General features: G+C 42.5%; 1 protein-coding gene across 3 annotated transcripts; it reads left to right on the top strand.

Annotated features, from left to right (window-relative positions):
- The first annotated feature begins 806 nt into the window (after positions 1-806).
- On the top strand, positions 807-18,848 carry LOC139544081 (uncharacterized). Of its 3 annotated transcripts, none has more exons than XM_071350817.1 (10): positions 807-1,214; positions 1,853-2,246; positions 2,703-2,763; positions 3,782-4,096; positions 6,168-8,148; positions 8,289-8,345; positions 8,566-8,758; positions 13,603-13,736; positions 13,855-13,926; positions 15,287-18,848. In XM_071350817.1, the coding sequence occupies exons 2-10, from the start codon at positions 1,872-1,874 to the stop codon at positions 15,555-15,557; spliced, it is 3,459 nt and encodes a 1,152-aa protein (XP_071206918.1). In that variant the 5' UTR covers positions 807-1,214; positions 1,853-1,871; the 3' UTR covers positions 15,558-18,848. The 3 variants fall into 3 exon arrangements, with proteins under 3 accessions (XP_071206918.1, XP_071206920.1, XP_071206919.1); XM_071350819.1 differs by having other exon boundaries at positions 8,569-8,758; XM_071350818.1 differs by having other exon boundaries at positions 807-1,005.
- Positions 18,849-20,643: the final 1,795 nt, after the last annotated feature.

The raw sequence follows: 20,643 nt of genomic DNA on the forward strand, positions 1-20,643 counted from the left end.
AGCTGTAGTTAATGCTTTCTGTACTAGATTCATTCTCTGATCCTTTGATTGAGTGGACAACATGTCAGTTCATGCTGCAAGAGCTCTGATAGGTTGGAGGACGTCCTCCGGAAGTTGCCATAATTACTGTGTACGTCTATGGAAGGGGGTGAGAACCATGAGCCTCCTAGATTTTGGATTGAAGTCAATGTACCCAGAGGAGGATGGAAACTGTCTGTCCTCCGGTTACACCATGGTGCTACCTACAGAGTGCTGTTGAGGCTACTGTAGACCTACATTGCAAAACAGTGTGTTTTAATCAGTTATTTGGTGACATTAATATATTTAGTATAGTTTTATCTGAAAAGGATAACTTTTTCAATATTTTACCATTTTTATTTCATTCCTCCTCTGAGGAGCCTCCATTACCATTGGAAATTGTATTTCTAGGCCGGGCGTCAGTTAAAGTGCAGTACCGAAGCAAAACTGTAGGAGTATTCGAAACCATGCATCAAGACCGGAACCCTGTCCTTTTGCCAGGCCTACATTTTTTTGTTTTTAGTTGGGGACCAAATAAAAATATTTTATAATCTTATTGATATGGACCCCAATATGACAGCACTACTGACGAAATAAAAAAAAAGACTGGTTTTGTGTGTGTGATTTGTCTAAAACGTATATGTTGTAAATATTACGTCATGCAAACAAGGCCTATACTGTACATTATTATGGTAACCCATAATGCCGTTTCTCATCGATGCACCAATGGGAGGAGAAGAGTGCTCGAGCCGGCTGGTCTGCGCCAATGGCTGAGTCCTTCAAAAGGAAGTAGGCTACGATCCAATCTGGCCAATTGTCTCGCCCTGATCCGAGAGCGAGATTCATTTAGTTATTTGTTCGTAAACAAATCTGTATTTCTTGCAAAAAAAACAATGCCATGTTAGCATATAACTATTTTGCAAATATACGGTTAGCTAGACATTGAAGAGACATCTTGCCATCTCTGTATACTGGCTTACAAAGTGGGTAGGTTCTGAAATTTAATGCTAAACTGCCTTTTCGCCTTTCCTTCAAGCGCCGCTTTCCACCGGAAGCGCAGTTGAAATAGAAATCATTAGTACGGGACGTCTGGGTGGAACAGCAAACTGGAATTTTATCTAGGAGTTTGTAGGGCACGTCTTGGGGAAAGTTTGGTAAAGCCACATATCCACAGTGGGCGCAGAGCTCTGGTCGAGGTATGTTATCACAATTGTCTAAACCTACCGGCTAAAATGCTTCAACAAAGCGCGAGTCGTGTAGCACGGGCCCTTCGACGTTTTGATCGCAGTGGCTAGCAACATTATAGCTATAGTATAAAAGATGTAGACAGTCGTGATATTGTAGAGAGTATTGGGAATCCAGGCAGGCAGTGAGTGAGGGATTTACGCTTGATCAGTGTTTTCACAATTGACTCTGCAATAGACTCGCTATTTTGTTTGGTGTCTATTTTTGTCATGCTAGTAGTTGATTCGATCTGTCAAACCACAGAAGATAGCGAGCCAGTTTACTTGTTGTAGCAGTCGGGGATTATGCGTGGGGTTAGGTAACGATGGCTAGATTAACTAAATGTATCACACTGCTGGGTAATAATAGAGAAATTATTTGGTATTCGCCTCAAGGTTGCATGCAAGAATTAGATTGAAATATGTTTATTTTAGACATTTTTAAAAATGTAGATTTGTGTATTAAATGTAGTTGATTATCCAGCTATCATAAGATCTTATATTAAATCACTGAGCATCTCTTGGTTAATCAACCATGTTGTATTGGCAATACAATTATCTGAACTGGAATCTGACCCAGGAACCCCTCTTGTCCCCTCTCTGCTCCGCAGGCCCTTCAGCCCATGTGTGATGATGTTCTCATCTGTTTCGGCTGATCTAAGAGGTGGTCAGCAGCTGCCCGGCTCCACGTCGGTGGGTCCATGCCCTTCTCTCTCCCAGCTGTACCATGAACAACTGGCCACGGGGTGCAGAGAGACTAGCAAGGACCAGAGGAATGCTGCGGAGGGTGGAGGACCTCTGGTGACTGTGACTATGTCTCACAGACCAGCAGAGAGCAGAGCTAGAGATGGTAGTCTTGGGGTGGACTCTGGTGTGAGAGAGAGACAGACCCTGGCAGAGCACAGGCAGAGGGATTTGGGCTCAGTCTCCAGTTTGAGAGGTCCTGTCTATGGGACTGTAGGCTCTTCCGATTTCAGAAGAACAGAGACACAAGTGTCAGACCAGGTGGGGAATGTGTGTGGTGTTCTTAGTGCAGCGATCATCAACTAGATTCAGCTGTAGGACTATTGTATTATTATTTTTCTTGAGTGGGGGCGGCCGTAACATAATTACAAATAATTTTTAGACTGCAAATGAACCGCAATCTGTTGGACCTATCACATATGTTTGACTAAAACATAATAATTTCAAACCTTGTTTATGTTTGTGTATGATCACGTGTGTTTCTATTATGCATGGGAATACTTGGCAACATATTTATTAAATTGAAGTCACTTGGAGCTGATTTCCTGGTGTTTTTACAGGCTTATGTCCAACAATAAAAATACCCCCAAAAAACGTGAAGGGCCAAATAAAACTTGGGCTGCCGGTTGGGCAACCCTGTCTTAGAGTATGTTTCTGCATGTGTATCCAATGTCTGTGTATTGGATCGTGTGTAAACTTGTGCGTGGTAATTTTCAGGTCCAAGGCACTCAAAGACCCGGCAACAAAGGCAATGTCTGGGTTCATCCAAAACAACTAGGTAATGTACAATTGTTGTTATCAGTTTGTTGTGCATAGAAACTAAGGGGGTGCCAACCTGGCCATACTCGTGATCGTATCTGTAAATTGACAGTTGATAGCCGAATTGGATTGGAAGATACTCATGTTCAGAAAACACGGAAGTGTTGTAATATGCCTAGGTATTTTGTCAACATTTACTTATTTGTCTACAAGTTTGTAGACCAAAAAAGCTTCATATTAGGTGTAGCGCTTGAAGGTGTGTGTCTGTCTGTCCTTAACTTGCAGCAGGCAGACAAATTTGCAGTCACTCAGTAAGAATGCGCCTCGGGGCCTCCCGAGTGGAGCAGTGGTCTGAGGCACAGCATTGCAGTTCTAGCTATGCCAGTCGAGATTCTTTGTTCGAGTCCAGGCTCTGTTGCACCCGGCCGTGACCGGGAGACCCATGAGGCGGCGCACAATTGGCCCAGCTTCGTCCGGGTTAGGGGAAGGTTTGGCCTGCAGGGATGTCCTTGTCCCATCGCTCACTAACGACTCCTATGGTGGGCCGGGTGCGGTGCATGCTGTTTCCTCCAACACGTTGGTGCGGCTGGCTTCCGGGTTAAATGGGCATTGTGTCAATAAGCAGTGCGGCTTGGTTGGGTTGTGTTTCGGAGGACGCAGGCTCTTGACCTTCGCCTCTCCTGAGTCCATACGGGAGTTGCAGCGATGAGACAAGACTGTAACTACCAATTGGATACCGCAAAATTTGGGAGAAAAAGGGCTAAAAATATATATATATTATGCGTTTCGGGATTTTATATTTACCTGCCCCTTCCCCGCTTGTTAGATAGGCTATATCTTGCTAGCAAACGTTCTCACCATTTGATTTATCATAGTAGTAGGCTAACAGGAGGCAGCAGCAATCTAAATGATCAGACTGAAACGTGAGGAGAAGTGATCGGGTGAAATTATGAAACAGTGTCCTTCAGCTACCCAAACCTGACAATCAACCTCCCCAGTTCCAACCCACCCTCTCTGTGACTGTTTTCTGTGCACAGAGCCTACCTCCCCTCCTCCGCCTCCGGTGTGCCCCTCTGATTCTACTCCACTGGCTGGCCCCACGGGAGAGCAGCTGGGGACCCTGAAGCGCTGCCTGGAAGCCCACCAGGCAGAGATGAAGCGGCTGCTGACGGGCTCCCTCGGCTCCCTGTGCCAGCGTCTGGAGGTGGTGGAGAGGAGGATGGAGCAGCTCTGTGAGCAGGGCACCACACATGGCAACAGCCTGGCTCTGCTCAGGAACGAGGTGGGCCAGCTGGCAAGAGGGATGACTGCTGCTGTCGCCAAACAGGACCTGTCACCTCTCCATGGTCTGGGTGAGTTGAAGTTGACGCACTAAAGATTAGAAGGCACCACGCTGAAATGTGTGTGCATGCCTCCCTGTTACATTTTAAGTCATTTAAAAAGGAGAAAAGTTTAATGTTTTTAAGACTGAGTGTGGATTATATACAGTTGAAGTCAGAAGTTTACATACACATAGGTTGGAGTCATTGAAACTTGTTTTTCAACCACTCCACAAATTTCTTGTTAACAAACTATAGTTTTGGCAAGTTGGTTAGGACATCTACTTTGTGCATGACACAAGTAATTTTTCCAACAACTGTTTAGAGACAGATTATTTCACTTATAATTCACTGTATCACAATTCCATTGGGTCAGAAGTTTACATACACTAAGTTGACTGTGCCTTTAAACAGCTTGGAAAATTCCAGAAAATGATGTCATGGCTTTAGAAGCTTCTGATAGGCTAATTGACACCATTTGAGTCAATTGGAGGTGTACCTGTGGATGTATTTCAAGGCCTACCTTCAAACTCGGTGCCTCTTTGCTTGACATCATGGGAAATTCAAAATAAATCAGCCAAGACCGCAGAAAATAAATTATAGACTGGTTCATCCTTGGGAGTAATTTCCAAATGCCTGAAGGTACCACGTTCATCTGTACAAGCAATAGCACGCAACTATTAACACCATGGGACCATGCAGCCGCCATACCGCTCAGGAAGGAGACGCGTTCTGTCTCCTAGAGATTAACGTACTTTGGTGCGAAAAGTGCAAATCAATCCCAGAAAAACAGCAAGGGACCTTGTGATGATGCTGGAGGAAACTGGCACAAAAGTATCTATATCCACAGTAAAACAAGTCCTATATTGACATAACCTGAAAGGCCGGTCAGCAAGGAAGAAGCCACTGCTCCAAAACCGCCATTAAAAACGCCAGACTACGGTTTGCAACTGCACATGGGGACAAAGATTTGTACTTTTTGGAGAAATGTCCTCTGGTCTGATGAAACAAAAATAGAACTTGTTGGCCATAATGACCATCATTATGTTTGGAGGAAAAAGGGGGAGGCTTGCAAGCCGAAGAACACCATCCCAACCGTGAATCACGGGGGTGGCAGCATCATGTTGTGGAGGTGCTTTGCTGCAGGAGGGACTGGTGCACTTCACAAAATAGATGGCATCATGAGGAGGGGGAATTATGTGGATATATTGAAGCAACATCTCCAGATACCAGTCAGGAACTTAAAGTTTGGTTGCAAATTGGTCTTCCAAATGGACAATGACCCCAAGCATACTTCCAAAGTTGTGGCAAAATGGCTTAAGGACAACAAGGTCAAGGTATTGGAGTGGCCATCACAAAGCCCTGACCTCAATCCTATAGTAAATTTGTGGGCAGAACTGATAAGGCGTGTGCGAGCAAGGAGGCCTACAAACCTGACTCGGTTACACCATCTCTGTCAGGAGGAATGGGCCAAAATTCACCCAACTTATTGTGGGAAGCTTGTGGTAGGCTACCTGAAATGTTTAACCCAAGTTATACAATTTAAAGGCAATGGTACCAAATACTAATTGAGTGTATGTAAACTTCTGTCCACTGGGAATGTGATGAAAGAAATAAAAGCTGAAATAAATCATTCTCTACTATTATTCTGACATTTCCCATTCTTATAATAAAGTGGTGATCCTAACTGACCTAAGACAGGGAATATTTACTAGGATTAAATGTCAGGAATTGTGAAAAACTGAGTTTAAATATATTTGTCTAAGGTGTATGTAAATTTCCGACTTTTCTGATGATCAATTAGCCTTTTAAAATGATAAACTTGGATTAGCTAACACAACATGCCATTGACAAACAGGAGTGATGGTGGCTGAAAAATGGGCCTTTGTAGGTATTCCATTAAAAAATCACTGTTTCCAGCTACAATTGTTAATGTTGTAAATGACTGTCTGCACAGTGTTTTTAATGGACAAAAAATTAGCTTTTCTTTCAAAAACAAGGACATTTCTAAGTGACCCCAAACATGGGGGCCACGGGCTGCCAGTGTTTAACTACTTGATTGAAGATTATTTTGTTGGTAAGTAATGTTTCTTGTGTTGTACAGGAAAGGAACCAAGAGTGCTGAAAGAAGAGGACTTCACAAAGTTGTTACCACACAGTCCTAACCCTTCGTGCAATATGGGCTCCTCAGGAACAGACTTAGACAAGGGGAGCGTCACTGGATGTCAATGGATGATGACGACAACATTTTCACCCAGCCACAGTCCGGCCCCGAGCAAAGAGGGGTTAGGTGGGAAAATGAAAAGAACAGAGTCAGGCCGGTCCGTATCCCCCATAGGAAAAGCTCCCTCTAAGGGGGTCACTGAGGGGTGCAAACAAGGAAACTACTCCCCTGTGTCGGACTTTGAAGATCTGGACATGGAGCTGGCGGCCAAGAAGGGGCAGGATGCTCTTAACTGGTTGGTCAATTCTGCACTGGCAGACACAGAGTCTAGTGACAGCCAGGAAGTGCCCCTTCCATCCCCTTCTCAGAAGGCACAATCTGGGAACAGGAGCGAGAGTATGGAGATACATCCACACTCTCCTCATGTACACTTCCCCACTGAATCCCAAGGCCAGTCCAAAAGCACTGAGTTCCATAAGTGTCCACTTACAGATAAGGGTAGGACTATGGCTGCATTTCCTGAGGGGGTACAGTTGAGCCCTATAGGAGCTTGCTCTCTGTCGCCACATTCCGTTAAAGTTGTAGAGTCATCTAGGTCTGAGCACATGGGAAGAATAGCTCTTGCTTCAACTAATGTCCAACTTAGGGTCACCAGCCCACCTCGCACTGACCACACGGCCTACACTCAGTCCTCCAAAGAGGCAGAGAAAGACCGGAAGCCTGAGAGGAAGAGGCGGAACAAGAGAGAAGAGAAGGCACACTCGGTTGGTGAGTTTAACTCTACCGCCACTATGTCCGTCAAGAGTAGCTTCTCTGCTCAGATACAGGACCGACCACAGGTTGGTGTGGGCAGGGAGGCAGCCGAGGAGAGGCAGCAGAGTCAACAACACAAGCAGTTTGTAGAGAGTATGAGGGTGTCATATGGTGGCCGAGAAAATCAGACTCTGAACTTTACCATACCTCCTCATCAGCAACACAATCCATTGTCCCACGCCCAGCTGAAGTCTCCAGACGGAGCATCGTCACTATCAGGTTCAGTCTTTGCACCCTCTTCCTGGTCCCCTCTGCCCTCCCCACCCATGTCTGGCTACGTGGACCCTCAGAAAGGAAAACAAGCCACGGATCGATCCCTCCTGCCCTTCCACTCTTCCAGCCCCTCTCTAGACTCCTCCGTGGTCTCCAAGCTCTCCTCTCCCCGAAATGGCTCTTCTAAATCTCTCATGGTTGGTGTTAGATCCATCCACCCCCAAGGCCAGGCCCTCCTACTCCAGCTGTCGGACACAGCCAGCCAGCTCGTACCTTCCAGCCCTTCCCCGGAGCTCCCCTTACCCCCGGATGGTGGTCAAAGCAGATGGGGGAACATTCCGTGCTTCTTCAACTCCAAGCTCAAGAACCACTGGAATAAGGACCGGTCCTCCTGTAAGAAGCGGCCCCTGAAAGGTGTTCGCAGCACTAGTGGCGCTCTAGCCATGTCTCTCCCGAAGCTGGAGGAGGAGACGTTGCAGCACCACTGGCAGCCCCTGGTGATTCTGGGCAGCCCAGTCTTACCTCTGTCCCCCCTGCAGCTAGGGCCCCTAGCTCAGACCTTCTCCTCCTTCTGCTGTAGCAGCAAGGCCCTGGACAGAGATGTTTCTACCCTGCAGCACAGCCTCTTCCATGCCACAGGCCAGTTTCCCATGTCACTCTTCAGCCAGATGGGCTTCTCCAAGTTTTCCAAGGCGGGTCTGAGCACCATGCTGGCTGCATCCTCCCCCGCCTCCTTCCGCCTCTCGTTCAGACATAAGTGCCCCATGCCCCTCATGAGGTTGTCGGCCACAGCGGTGGAGACGGTGATGTGTCAGATTATAAAGTCACAGAAGAAGTACATGTATCCCCCCCTCAAGGACTACACAGGCCCTCCTGGCCTGGACAATGACCACAGGTCAGTATTGATAGGCATTTTCATGTGCTAATGGCTTATGAAAATGGCTCTATGTTAATAGAGAGAATAAAGATTTACTTATTATAGTAAACATTTGAAGATATTCTGCTGATTTCTTGCTTGTTGGTTTGTAATTGCAGTTATGCTCAATCATGCAGTCAAGAAGCTACCTCTGTCAGAATGTCTAGCACAGCAAGGTGAGCAGACGTCTAGACGTGGCACTATTGAATGTCCATGAAATGCAAATGCAATGTAATAATTGATTGGCAAACGAATATGGGCTGGCTACATTACATCTGTTACTGCTGTTGTCAGTGGCATCTCAAAGGATAAACAGCATGTATAAGTGATGCACAACCTATGCCTATTATTGAATATCATCACGAACTGTGTGTCTCCATCCTGTTTTCTGCCCAGCAGTACGTCTCTCACCTTCTCACCGACACGGCGACGTTGGGTCAGACTCCCCCCAGAACGGGCCCTTTCCAGCCCCAAGACCAGTCATAGCCACAGCCCCAAGACCATGCGTCTGGATAACCAGCCCGAGCCTGTACCCAGCTTTGCCAACGTCAAATACCCTGGTCTGCATGGCCGCAGCCCATCCAGAGAGGTGAGCCTGGCATGTACAGTAACTGTCTTAGAATGGACTTTGATTGACTAGACAGGGATGGGCAACTTTGATGGGTGTGGGGGCCACACTCATGAGGGGCCGCATTTGCTCGCGGGTGACTCTCACACTCTGCATGGCATGCACATGCTGGCCAATCACAAGCGTCCCTGGTTAGAGCGCACATTTAGATGCTGGTGAGGAGAGAAAGGGCTTCACCAAAGACAGTACAGTATGAGGTTTAGCAATTCTGTGGCTTTACCTCAGTGTGTCCGGTGCTGCTAATGCTAACAAGAATGTCAATTTGGTGCCAAAGAAGGGCGCATCTTCAGTGCTATGGCAGTATTTCGTTACAGGCAAACCTCAAAAACTGTCTGAGTTGTCTCGACAATTGATTTAATAATTTGAAGAATAACCATCCACTACTTTACGATGATTGAATAGTAAAAAAAGAACCCGAGAGCAGCAAAGCCCCTCAGCCACAACCAGCCGCCTACGTGAAACACGCATTGGTTGCTGATGCGTTTTCAAGTGTAACACCCTACAAAAAAACATCCCGCAGCCGCATAGAAGTCAGGGGCTATCAGATAGCCAAAGACATGGTTCTTATTTACACAGTCAGCAAAGATGGCTTCAAGAAGATGATAAACAAGCTGGATAAGAAGTATACATATTTCTCCCAAATCACCATCCCAACACTGTATAACAAAATTAAGGGAGGAGTTGAAACATGTCACATTGAATGACTGGACCAGACGCCAATGTTTTGGACACAGACTGCACCTTGCAATCAGTAGGCTACGTGTTACAATTTTTTTTAAGGCACTTTGACTTATAATAATGATTCAGCCTATTTATACATAATTACACAATCATAAGCTTCATATTCCATCTGCAGCCCATGGCTGCTTGAATAAATAATTAACTTAGGTTATTTAAGAACTCGTATTGGGAAATAGGAACTCATAATGTTATTCATGAATGAATCAATAATATATTTTGACTTGTTAATATGTAGGGGTTATAATCCTATCTGTTATCATATGTAGCCTATAACAATGTTGGGAAGATGAGTTTCATTTGGTTTTGTGTTCAGTTAGCACAGTGTGTTAATTCACATGATCTCATATTAGAAGTGATGTTCTCTACCCTGACAGTTGTTTTAACCATGTCTGATGGAATTACCAAGTTTTCACCCACGTGTTGCAATTCATAATAGCAATTGTAATATCTGGCCCAAAAATCGCAATTATATATTTTGTCCAAATCGTGCAGCCCTAGAGAGAAAAAATTATGTTTAAACTTTTACTCATTTTACCATAGGGCGGAGAGGAAAATGTGCTGTTTTACAGCCAATTTCCTGCAATTCTACACATTTTGTCATAAGGTGGGGAGAAATGTTTGCAGTTTTTAAGGGTATCTGAGTGAGACTAACTAAAAATAATAATTGCGGATGATATTGCCACTCTTATTTGCCATATCTGAAATGTAAGCCTACTAGAAAGTGTGTGACCTCAGGCTTGGAGGGAAGCAAAAGTCATTCCGCTACCTAAGTCCCCTTTACTGGCTCAAATAGCAGACCAATCAGCCTGTTACCAACCCTTAGTAAAGTCAGTTAAGAACAAATTCTTATTTACAATGACGGCCTGCCCTGGCCAAACCCGGACGACACTGGGCCAATTGTGCGCCGCCCTATGGATCTCCCAAACACGGCCGGATGTGATAGTCTGGATTCGAACCAGGGACTGTAGTGATGCATCTTGCACTGAGATGCAGTGCCTTAGACCGCTGTGCCACTTGGGAGCCCACATGTTAGGGATGTAACGATTCACCATTCATCAATACCCAACGGTCTTCAGTTCAAATGTTTAAGATATGAACCCTAACCGATCCAAATGAAGCATGCATCAGCCAGAAAACCGATTCAAAAGTTACCAATCTGTTTTTTAAAAACTTTATTCTGAAAATACCTCATCTGTTGTGACTGAATTGGTGCTTCCTTTCCTTCAGTTCAGTTTTGGGCATCCGAGTTGCGCAGCGGTATAAGGCACCAACTCAGTGCTAGAGGCGTCACTACAGACACCCTGGTTCAAATCCAGGCTGTATCACAACCGGCTGTGATTGGGAGTCCCATAGGGCGGCGCACAATTGGCCCAGCGTCATCCAGGTTTGGCCGGTGTAGGCCATCATTGTAAATAAGAATTTGTTCTTAATAAGACTAGGGGGCGCAGTTTTCGCTTTTGGCTAAAAAGGCGTACCCATTTGAAACGGCCTATTTCTCAGCCCCCGAAACTAGAATATGCATATAATAGTCAGATTAGGATAGAAAACACTCTGAAGTTTCCAAAACTAAGAATTTTGTCTGTGTTAAACAACTGGTATTGCAGGCTAAAACCTGAGGAAAATCCAACCAGGAAGTGGCCCTGTTTTTGAGACCTCTCTGTTCCCATGCATACCTATTGCCCATTGAAAGGGATATCAACCAGACTTCTTTTTCTATGTCTTCCCTAAGGTGTCAACAGCCTTTAGACATAGTTTCAGGCTTTTATTTTGAAGAATGAGCGTGAAAGGGCACATTGCGTAAGTGGATAGGTGGGGGCTCTCCGAGTGATTTTTGCGCAAAAGTGAAAGGCAGCCATTGTTTCTCTCGGTCCTAGTGAAAAGCCAACTGTCCTGGTTGATATATTATCGAATAGATATTTGAAAAACACCCTGAAGTTGGATCATAAACAACGTTTGACATGTTTCTGTGGACATTATGGATATAATTTTAAATTTTTTCCAGCATTGTCGCGAACGCTTTTTCCGGTGGATTCCTGGGCATAACGCAGCAAACAAACCGAGGTATTTGGATATAAAAAATATCTTTATGGAACAAAAGGAACATTTGCTGTCTAACAGAGTCTCGTGAGTGAAACTATCCGAAGATCATCAAAGGTAAACGATTAATTTGATTGCTTTTCTGATTTTCGTGACCAAGTTACCTGACGCTAAGTGTTCTTATTGTTTTGTCGAACGATCGATAAATTTACACAAATGCAAGTATTGCTTGCGCTGTAAAGCATAATTTCAAAATCTGAGACGACAGATGGATTAACAAAAGGCTAAGCTGTGTTTTGCAATATTGCACTTGTGATTTCATGAAATTATATTTTATTATATACCGTTCGTGCTAGGCTACGCTATGCTAGTCAGTGTTTCTGATGACAAATATCCGGGATGGGTGGTTCAGAAAGGTTTTAACTGACTTGCCTAGTTAAATAAAACAATTAATGTAATTTGAATGTCTCTCAACTAATTGTAACTCAACTAAATGTTACCAATTGTGTTTTACCGGAGTTGTGTAGCCTACCGGAGTGGACGCAACTCCCATCCAACAGCTGATTGGGGTTTTCAATCATTCATATTTGATTTAGTTGTTTAGGTTCACTATAAGAAATCGTTTTGGTAGTTTTTGCTTTAAACAGTCAGTGTATTTGGTCATTGTTACATGAACAGGGTAATTTCATAAATGACAGCAATACTTTTTTGGAGCTGTGCATGGTCACATTCATTGGTTGGAGTGGAAGAAACTCTCCTTAAAATTCCAATCGGTCTAAACTATTTGCTTTTGAGACTGGGTAAAATCCAAAGCTGCAGTATACTAATTGGCTAAATGCCATTCTAATTTCTAAAGATTAGTATTGTCATTATGTCAACTCAACATTTTATCTGCAAAAATGACAAATTGGTGATTTTTCAGATAAAAAAGTAGGGGGACAAAAAGCATAGGTACCTGAGCTTGCCCTATGGTTCAGCTCAGGTACCTACACACACCATTGAGGAACATACACACACTGAGGGCCACTCAGCTTAGAGAAGTCATCTCAGACAGATCCAGAGGCCCAGCTCCTGAGCTCCCATCAGCAGCAGATATAAATGGAAAATGAATGTGTTCATACAAAAAAATGCATGTAATTGTATCGAATTGATCCAAATCACATAAATTCATTCCCCTAATCAAACCAAATCGCACCGAATTGTTCCAAATGAAAATGTTTTCTATCGGAGCCCATGTATCTAGATGCATATGAAAGAAGAGATGCACATCCCTAGACACCATTCTTCCTCAAGAATTTCCAGAATTTGGTGTTTTGTTGATGGTGGTGGAAAACACTGTCTCAGGCGCCACTCCAGAATCTCCCATAAGTGTTCATTTGGGTTGAAATCTGCTGACTGAGACAGCCATGGCATATGGTTATCATTGTTTTCATTCTCATCAAACCATTCAATGACCACTCGTGCTCTGTGGATGGGGACATTGTCAACCTATGGGGGCCAAAATAATGGCCCGCCCAGAATTTGTTGTTGATTACTTAACTCAGGAACCACACTTGTGTGGAAGCACCTGCTTTCAATATACTTTGTATCCCTCATTTACTCAAGTGTTTCCTTTTATTTTGGCAGTTACCTGTAGGTGTGGCTCTGATTCTGTACAATCCTTACATTTTATAGGGATCATGCACAACAAACGTTCTGCCAGATTTGAGCAATTTAGCTAATTCTTAGTTGCAGTCTCTGCAGTCTAGTCCTGGACCTAAGGCGGCTGATGAATGTTGTGTGACAGTGGGAACACCATTTTGGTGTTGACTGAGGATGCTCATTTGATCCACGGAGTGAGTTTTGCATTTTATTTCCTGTGAGCATCATTGATTTTTCAAGGAAGCACCTCTTCCATTGTCTGAACACAAACTCTTGCAATCCAGCTAGTTGTACCTGTCCCTTGTGACTTCTTTTCCATATTATTAAAATATAATTCCTTTCTGGTTCTGTGATCTTGCTCACTTTTTCTTTCTTTTGTTCTGTAGGGTGGTCTGTATGATGCGAGTGTGGGAACCCAGCCATGCCAGCGCTCCAAGAGGGTATCCCAGATCCGCATTCGGAAGACTGTTCCCAAACCAGACAACAACCTCACTCCCATGGGCCTGCCCAAACCAAAGAGGTAAGTTAAAAACTCAGTAACTAACAAAACAATGGGATTATTGAAATACCACGGCTCATGTGATCACACAGAGTGCCAACTGTGTTTTACATGTTTTATTTTGCGTACATCCCATCAGACTGAAGAAGAAGGAGTTCAGCTTGGAGGAGATTTACACCAACAAGAATTACAAATCACCCACTCCCAACAGGTCAGCCATCATCCTTTTTATTATTCAAACTGTACCTCAAGTTGGAGAACATGACAATTTACAGTATATTGAAACCACTTGTTAGTCAATAGGCTTTTAAAATAGGCATAGGGCAATTCCAAGGTAACGGAATTACACTGAGGCTCAGATTTTGCACTTTAAAATGTATGCCAAACTAAAACCATTGATTTCAAAGTTTAACAAACCATACACCTCTATGCACAATGACTACTTTTACCAATTTACACAGTAAATTTAAAAAAAACTTAACTGTAAAAACTGTGCAGATACAAAGTTTGGTAACAGTTACTGTAAAATTTCCCTGATATTTATTCTGTTACCAAACTTTGTATCTGCACAGTTCTTCCTGTAAATTTGTTTTTGTAACATTTTCTGGGGAAATTGTTAAAAGTATTCCTTGTACGTAGTTGTATGGTTTATTAAACTTTGATTTCAAAGGTTTTTGTTTGGTATACATTTTAATGTGAAAAATCTTAATCTCAGTGTAATTTCCCCTTTAATATTGTTCATCATATGGTTTATCATTTTGATTAGTGTATGGTATTGCTGAGCGGTTAACTGACATTTCTGTTATTGACATTTTTTTTAAACAACTCATTGACCAATGTTGGTTGTTATTTGAATTCCATTTCGGTCTTTTTTTTTTGTGAGCTTGTAGTTTAGCGCAGAAAACATGGTAATTAACTACAATGACCATAAACCATTATGCGCCTACTTGTCCGGTCTGTGTAGCTTTTACGCATGTTTTGTAAAAGAGACAGAAAAATGGGTCATCAAGAGGAGAGCAGTTGCTTAGCGAGGTATCTCAACCTGAAAATGCATGATCTTAGTGATTGATAGTTGGTATTCAGCAGTCATAACAGTATGCCTTATTTACTTTGAAGAACTTCTAAAATAGTGATTTTGTCAGACAGCAAAGACAGCAGCTCTATAGAGATGGGATGACTTATAATGAAATAATAACTAAAACAAATATAATACACACAACTGAAATATTTGTTTTAACTAATGTCAATATATTATGATTTAAGTGATGAGCTGTAATGGGCAGTCACTACCATCATGGGACCTTTATTAATTGTTTTATTCTGTGTTAAAGCATTCAACACACATAATGCATAGTGCATTTAATGTTTTTTTTTTTTTTTAAATAACCGTAATCGAAAACAGTAATGTATTTTTTAATAATCGAATCTGAACCGACCTCAAAAAAGCACTATTCGCTCAGCACTAGTATATGGTTTATCATATTGTTTAGTATATGGTTTATCATATTGTTTAGTATATGGTTTATCATATTGTTTAGTATATGGTTTATCATATTGTTTTCCCATACCAGGAGCCTGGAGACCATCTTCGAGGAGCCCAAGGAGAAGAACGGATCGCTGGTCTGCATTGGCCACCAGAAGAGGAAGCGTGTACTGGACTTCCCCGACTTCACACTGCCGCGCAAACGCAAAGTCCGGGCCAACATGGCTCCCCTGCGCGTAAAGGGCCCCAGGGGGCGTGGTCGGCGGGGGAGGCCTGACGATACCGACCTGGATGTCATGCTCATCGAGAGGCTGAGCGAGCTGGAAGACTTCTTCACCCGCCAAGGCCTGGAGGACTGAGCAGTCCCACAATACCCCCTATTTCACATCCAAATATAGACTCTCACAAATGGTACCCTATTCATCATAGTGCTCTACTTTTGACCCAAGCCCATCGGGTCAAAGTAGCACATTATAGAGTGAACAAGTTATCAATTGTGACATGCTACACACATGCATTGCACACAGTTCATCATTCTCAGTTTTTGGGCAGCTTGTTTTGTAAATTGATTGGGCTTATGAAACTGGATTTTAATGATTAGAGCATGTAAAGAGATTTCTATGATCGTGTTAGGTTTTGCTACTTCGGGGCCCCTGAAATGCCCATTCAGATTATTTGTTTTAGAACTGGCAGACTTTGAAGTGCTAGAACAAATCGACTTAATGTGTGCCTTTATGGAAATTTAAACTCAATCCAGCAAAGAGAGGATTTTTATGATAGATAATGAATAGTGGTTGAACAATTACTTTTTTGTTCTTGGGAACTATAATTGAAACTGTGATAACAGAATTTTGTGCGCTGATACTTGGATGCGTGTGTTCGTTCACACACATGCACACACACATGGAACTTTCGCATGTGAACACATGGACAACAAGTTTGATAACCCATACCTGAGCACTTTCCTTCTTACCTCATTCAGATTTCTCATCAACTCATTCATTAAATTGTTGTTTTGAACGGGACCTTGTGAGGACACAACCGTTTCTGACAGTCAACGGTATATGTGCAGCTTTAGTCACCTGATGACAGCCTCACTGCTAGCCTGGCCTTAGGAATGGAGGTAACTGACCACCAGTAGCAACTTGGATTGGTGTCACATCTCTCTCTCTACCTCCTCATGCATTGTTGGGAAAGATGTTACATGTGGGGGCATCAGTTCAGTACATCCCCCTGATAACCCGACTGGGATCTAGATGATGAGGATTTCCCATCTTGAATCATAGTGAAACAATATGTATATTTTGCAGTATTTGTAAAGAAAAGGAAAAGTCCATGATTAACAGTCTTCTTTTTCACCTGATGTGCATCATCCGGTCCATCATCTGATGTGCGAACACGATTTGATGAAAATGTGTATTTCCTATAGATGGTATATTATCTCTACTTCAGTGTTGAGGACCTAGATCAGGACTGGGCAAACGATGAGCCCATTCAATCTGGCCCACGGGAGGTTTGAGTAATACAAGTTTAAAATAAAAATGATTATTTTGGGTTAGATAAAATACTCAAGGCCACTCTTGATCGTTTAAATCTAGATGATGGTATGTAGAAATTATAATGGGCCTATATATTTCCAAATAACAGCAGTTTTTCCGGCCCGCAAATTGATTTTAACAAACCCGTCCGTCCCCCAAAAATCTGTGCGGCCCTCCATTGAATTTCGAAATCCCGATGTGGCCCTGAAGCCAAAAAGTTTGCCTTTCCCTGACCTAGCTACACAGTCGTACTACGAGGACCTTTTGGGTCGAAAGGCCTCAAGGTTTAAGTCCCTTGGCTCACTGTAAAGGACTCGGTATCCATGGAAATAGTCATTTGGTAGAAATGTACCTAATCTTTGATCACAAACTGGATTCTTTTTTTTTCTTCTTGCGGTTCCTTCCTGTGGATTGGTTTTCCTTTTTGGTGCATCATTTTTCTTTGGACATATGAAATATGCAACATCTTTGTGTTTGGATTTTTTTGTAGGCAGACCCTTTTTTGTTTAAACTGTCATAGACTTCAAACTCCTCTGAATAGGGACTCTTGACACCATTGACCGTGTCTGTCTCCCAGTATTCTAATGCTGGATGGTCACAGGTTAGGGTTATTCAATTGTCTGGCTGTGATCTGGCCTCATCTTCTAATAGCTGCTGAACATTTCTAACATTTCTTCACAACATGAGGATTACAAGTAATGTGCACTGAGTGGTCCTGTGCTTGGATAAGTAAGTGTGGGCTGCGGGCCTGTAGATGTTTTCCTAATTCCTATTGCTGCTAAACCGCCTACCTAGTATATTATATTGCAAAATGTATATTATAGATGTTGTGTTAAAGTTAAGAATGGATTTTTTTTTGTATTTAATTATAATTTTTTAATCATGTGATCCATAAAATCCACATCAGTCCATGCCACATGATGTTGAGCAAAATATGGATCCACTAACTGGTCTGTCTTAAAACAGCATTTACCTATCTTCTCTTTGTGTGTGTGCAGCAATCTTTCATGTAAAAGTTAAATCAGGCCTGTAAATAGGTCCGTTAAGAACTCTGATGCCTTAGATTGGAAGACCTAGCTTGGTTGCCCGATCTGTTTCTACTTCAGCTTACACTTCTAGCATTGTCATACCAAACAGCCTGTCCTTATTGCAATCTTATTTTTACATTGAATAATGACTGTGGAGATAAGTTTCTGCTTTAACAAAATCCTTATCTAGGAGCCAGCAATGAAATAGTTGTAGTGTTCAATTCATTACCATAATTCCCATCATGCATTATTTTTAAATCATGACAATTTATTGTGGAACACTCATTTGAAGTGAATACTTTGTCTATCTGTGGTCAATCATCATTACATATCAGATAGGTCTTTGTTTGGAATCAAGTGGAAACATTCAGCTCAGCATCAGCACACATTGACATAATCCTTTCATGAATTGTTCAGCATATTTTTTCAAAAGTGTCATTACCTGACTGATTTAATGGGGTTTGCATTTAACACCCAAGTATTCCACTGTTCAAACTTCTCCATAACTTCTAGTGTTCTGCCATTATAAAAACTTTTTTCTTTTGTCATTTATTTTCTCTTGTATTCTTTTGTAAGTGTATGGTTACTTTCTAAGAGAGCCTTCATGCGGATTGCAATCTTTGTTTATATACTCCTCCACTGCCCTGGACCTATTTGCCAGTAGCTTTGCTGGTGTGGCGGAAGTCTGCACATATTTACTCCCAAAGAGCCAGACCCTGTGAAGTGTTCTAGTGCCCCTTCTCTTCCTCACTCTGACCTCTGCTCTTGAGTTGGTAGAAAAATGTGACAAAGTTATTGGTGAGTGATGTGAAATATATATTTTCTTTTAATTTGACTTTAACAGGATTCTTTAGTTTACACTGGCGTGTAGTGGAAAACACAACACATTTTGGGATCCCCCATGTCTGAAAATAAAACTTTACATTGCTTAAAAAAAAAAAAAATGTATTCCTTATTTCATCCTATGTTAAAAGTGATGGGCTCTTACCGTAGACATGCATCTCACAGACCAACACTAAAGATTAGTATTGTCAATCGTTTTAATTGTAATACATTTTACGAATAAAATAGTGTTTAAAGTGTATTTGTGTAATTTCTTAATTAGTTGCATATGCAAACTGATTTACTTGTTTGGCTGAAATAACCATCTTTCCTTTTGAGAAATCTGGAAGTGAAACTGAGACCATGTAGGTGTAACAGTATAGCTTCCGTCCCTCTCCTCGCCAATACCAGGGCTCGAACCAGGGACCCTCTGTACACATAGACAACAGCCACCCTCGAAGCATCATTACCCATCGCTCCACAAAAGCTGCGCACCCCGCTAACTAACTAGCAATTTCACACCGGTTACATAGGATAAACAGTCTATGGACAAGGTATGACAGCAATCCATGCTTTGGTTTTGTTTACCTGGCCTCTTACAACTAAAAATTATAACTTTTTAGCATGTGTGGCACAAATCCAATGTAAGTCAATGGTACCTATACTGAACAAAAATATAAACGCAACAATTTCAACAATTTTACTCCGTTATAGTTCATATAAGACCCTAATATATGCAGTTTTTTCACAGATGTCTCAAGTTTTGAGGGAGCTCGCAATTGGCATGCTGACTGATGGAATGTCCACCAGAGCTGTTGCCAGATAATTGAATGTTAATTTTTCTAGCATAAACCGCCTCTGTCATTTTAGAGAATTTGGCAGTACGTCCAACCGGCCTCACAACCGCAGACCACATGTAACCACGCCAGCCCAGGACCTCCATATCTGGCTTCTTCCCCTTGCGGGATCGTCTGAGACCAGCCACCCAGACAGCTGATGAAACTGAGGAGTATTTCTGTCTATAATAACACCCTTCTGTGGGGGAAAACTCATTCTGACTGGCTGGGCCTGGCTCCCCAGTGGATGGGCCTATGCCCTCCCAGGCTCATCCATGGCTACGCCCCTGCCTATTCATGTGAAATCCATATTTTAGAGTGGCCTTTATTGTCCCCAGCACAAGGTGCTCCTGTGTAATGATCATGCTGTTTAATCCGTTTCTTGATATGCCACACCTGTCAGATGGATGGATTATTTTGGCAAAGGAGAAATGCTCACTAACAGGGATATAAACAAATTTGTGCACAACATTTGAGAGAGAAAAAAGTTTTTTTGTGCATATAGAAAATGTTGATCTTTTATTTCAGCTAATGAAACATGGGACCAACACTTTACGTTTCTATTTATGTTCAGTATATATTTGCATGTTCGCGCTTCATGTCCAAATCGGGATATTCACCAATGCTGGAAGTGGGGCCGAGCATAAAGGTTTGGGAATCACAGATCTAGAGTGGTAGTTTATTTCAAGTAGTATATTAACAGCCTACACAATAAATAACGTATTGTTACTATACTACTTGAAATAAAATCATGGCAGAGAAAACATTGGCCAAACTGTGAATACAGCTGCCATGTTGACGCACTTAAAGTTGGTAAGCACCTCCGTACAAGTACAACATAAACGCAATGGTGCACTTTCTTGTCGTCCTTCCCGAGGACAGTGATGTTAGCTAATTGGCATGTCACGGTGACATCCTTTTATTTATTTTTATTCAACTAGGCAAGTCCATTAAGAACTAATTCTTATTTACAATGACAAACTACCAGAAGGCAAAATGCCTCCTGCGGGGACGGGGGCTGGGATTAAAAATAAAATATAGGGCAAAACACACATCACGACAAGAGAGACACCACAACACTACATGAAGAGAGACCTAAGAAGACAACATAGCATGGCAGCAACACAACATAGTACAAACATTATTGGGCACAGACAACAGCTCAAAGATGCAAGAAGGAAGAGACACCAATACATCACGCGAAGCAGCCACAACTGTCAG

This window comes from Salvelinus alpinus, chromosome 18 (genome assembly GCF_045679555.1).
Source record: "Salvelinus alpinus chromosome 18, SLU_Salpinus.1, whole genome shotgun sequence".
NCBI lineage: Eukaryota > Metazoa > Chordata > Actinopteri > Salmoniformes > Salmonidae > Salvelinus > Salvelinus alpinus.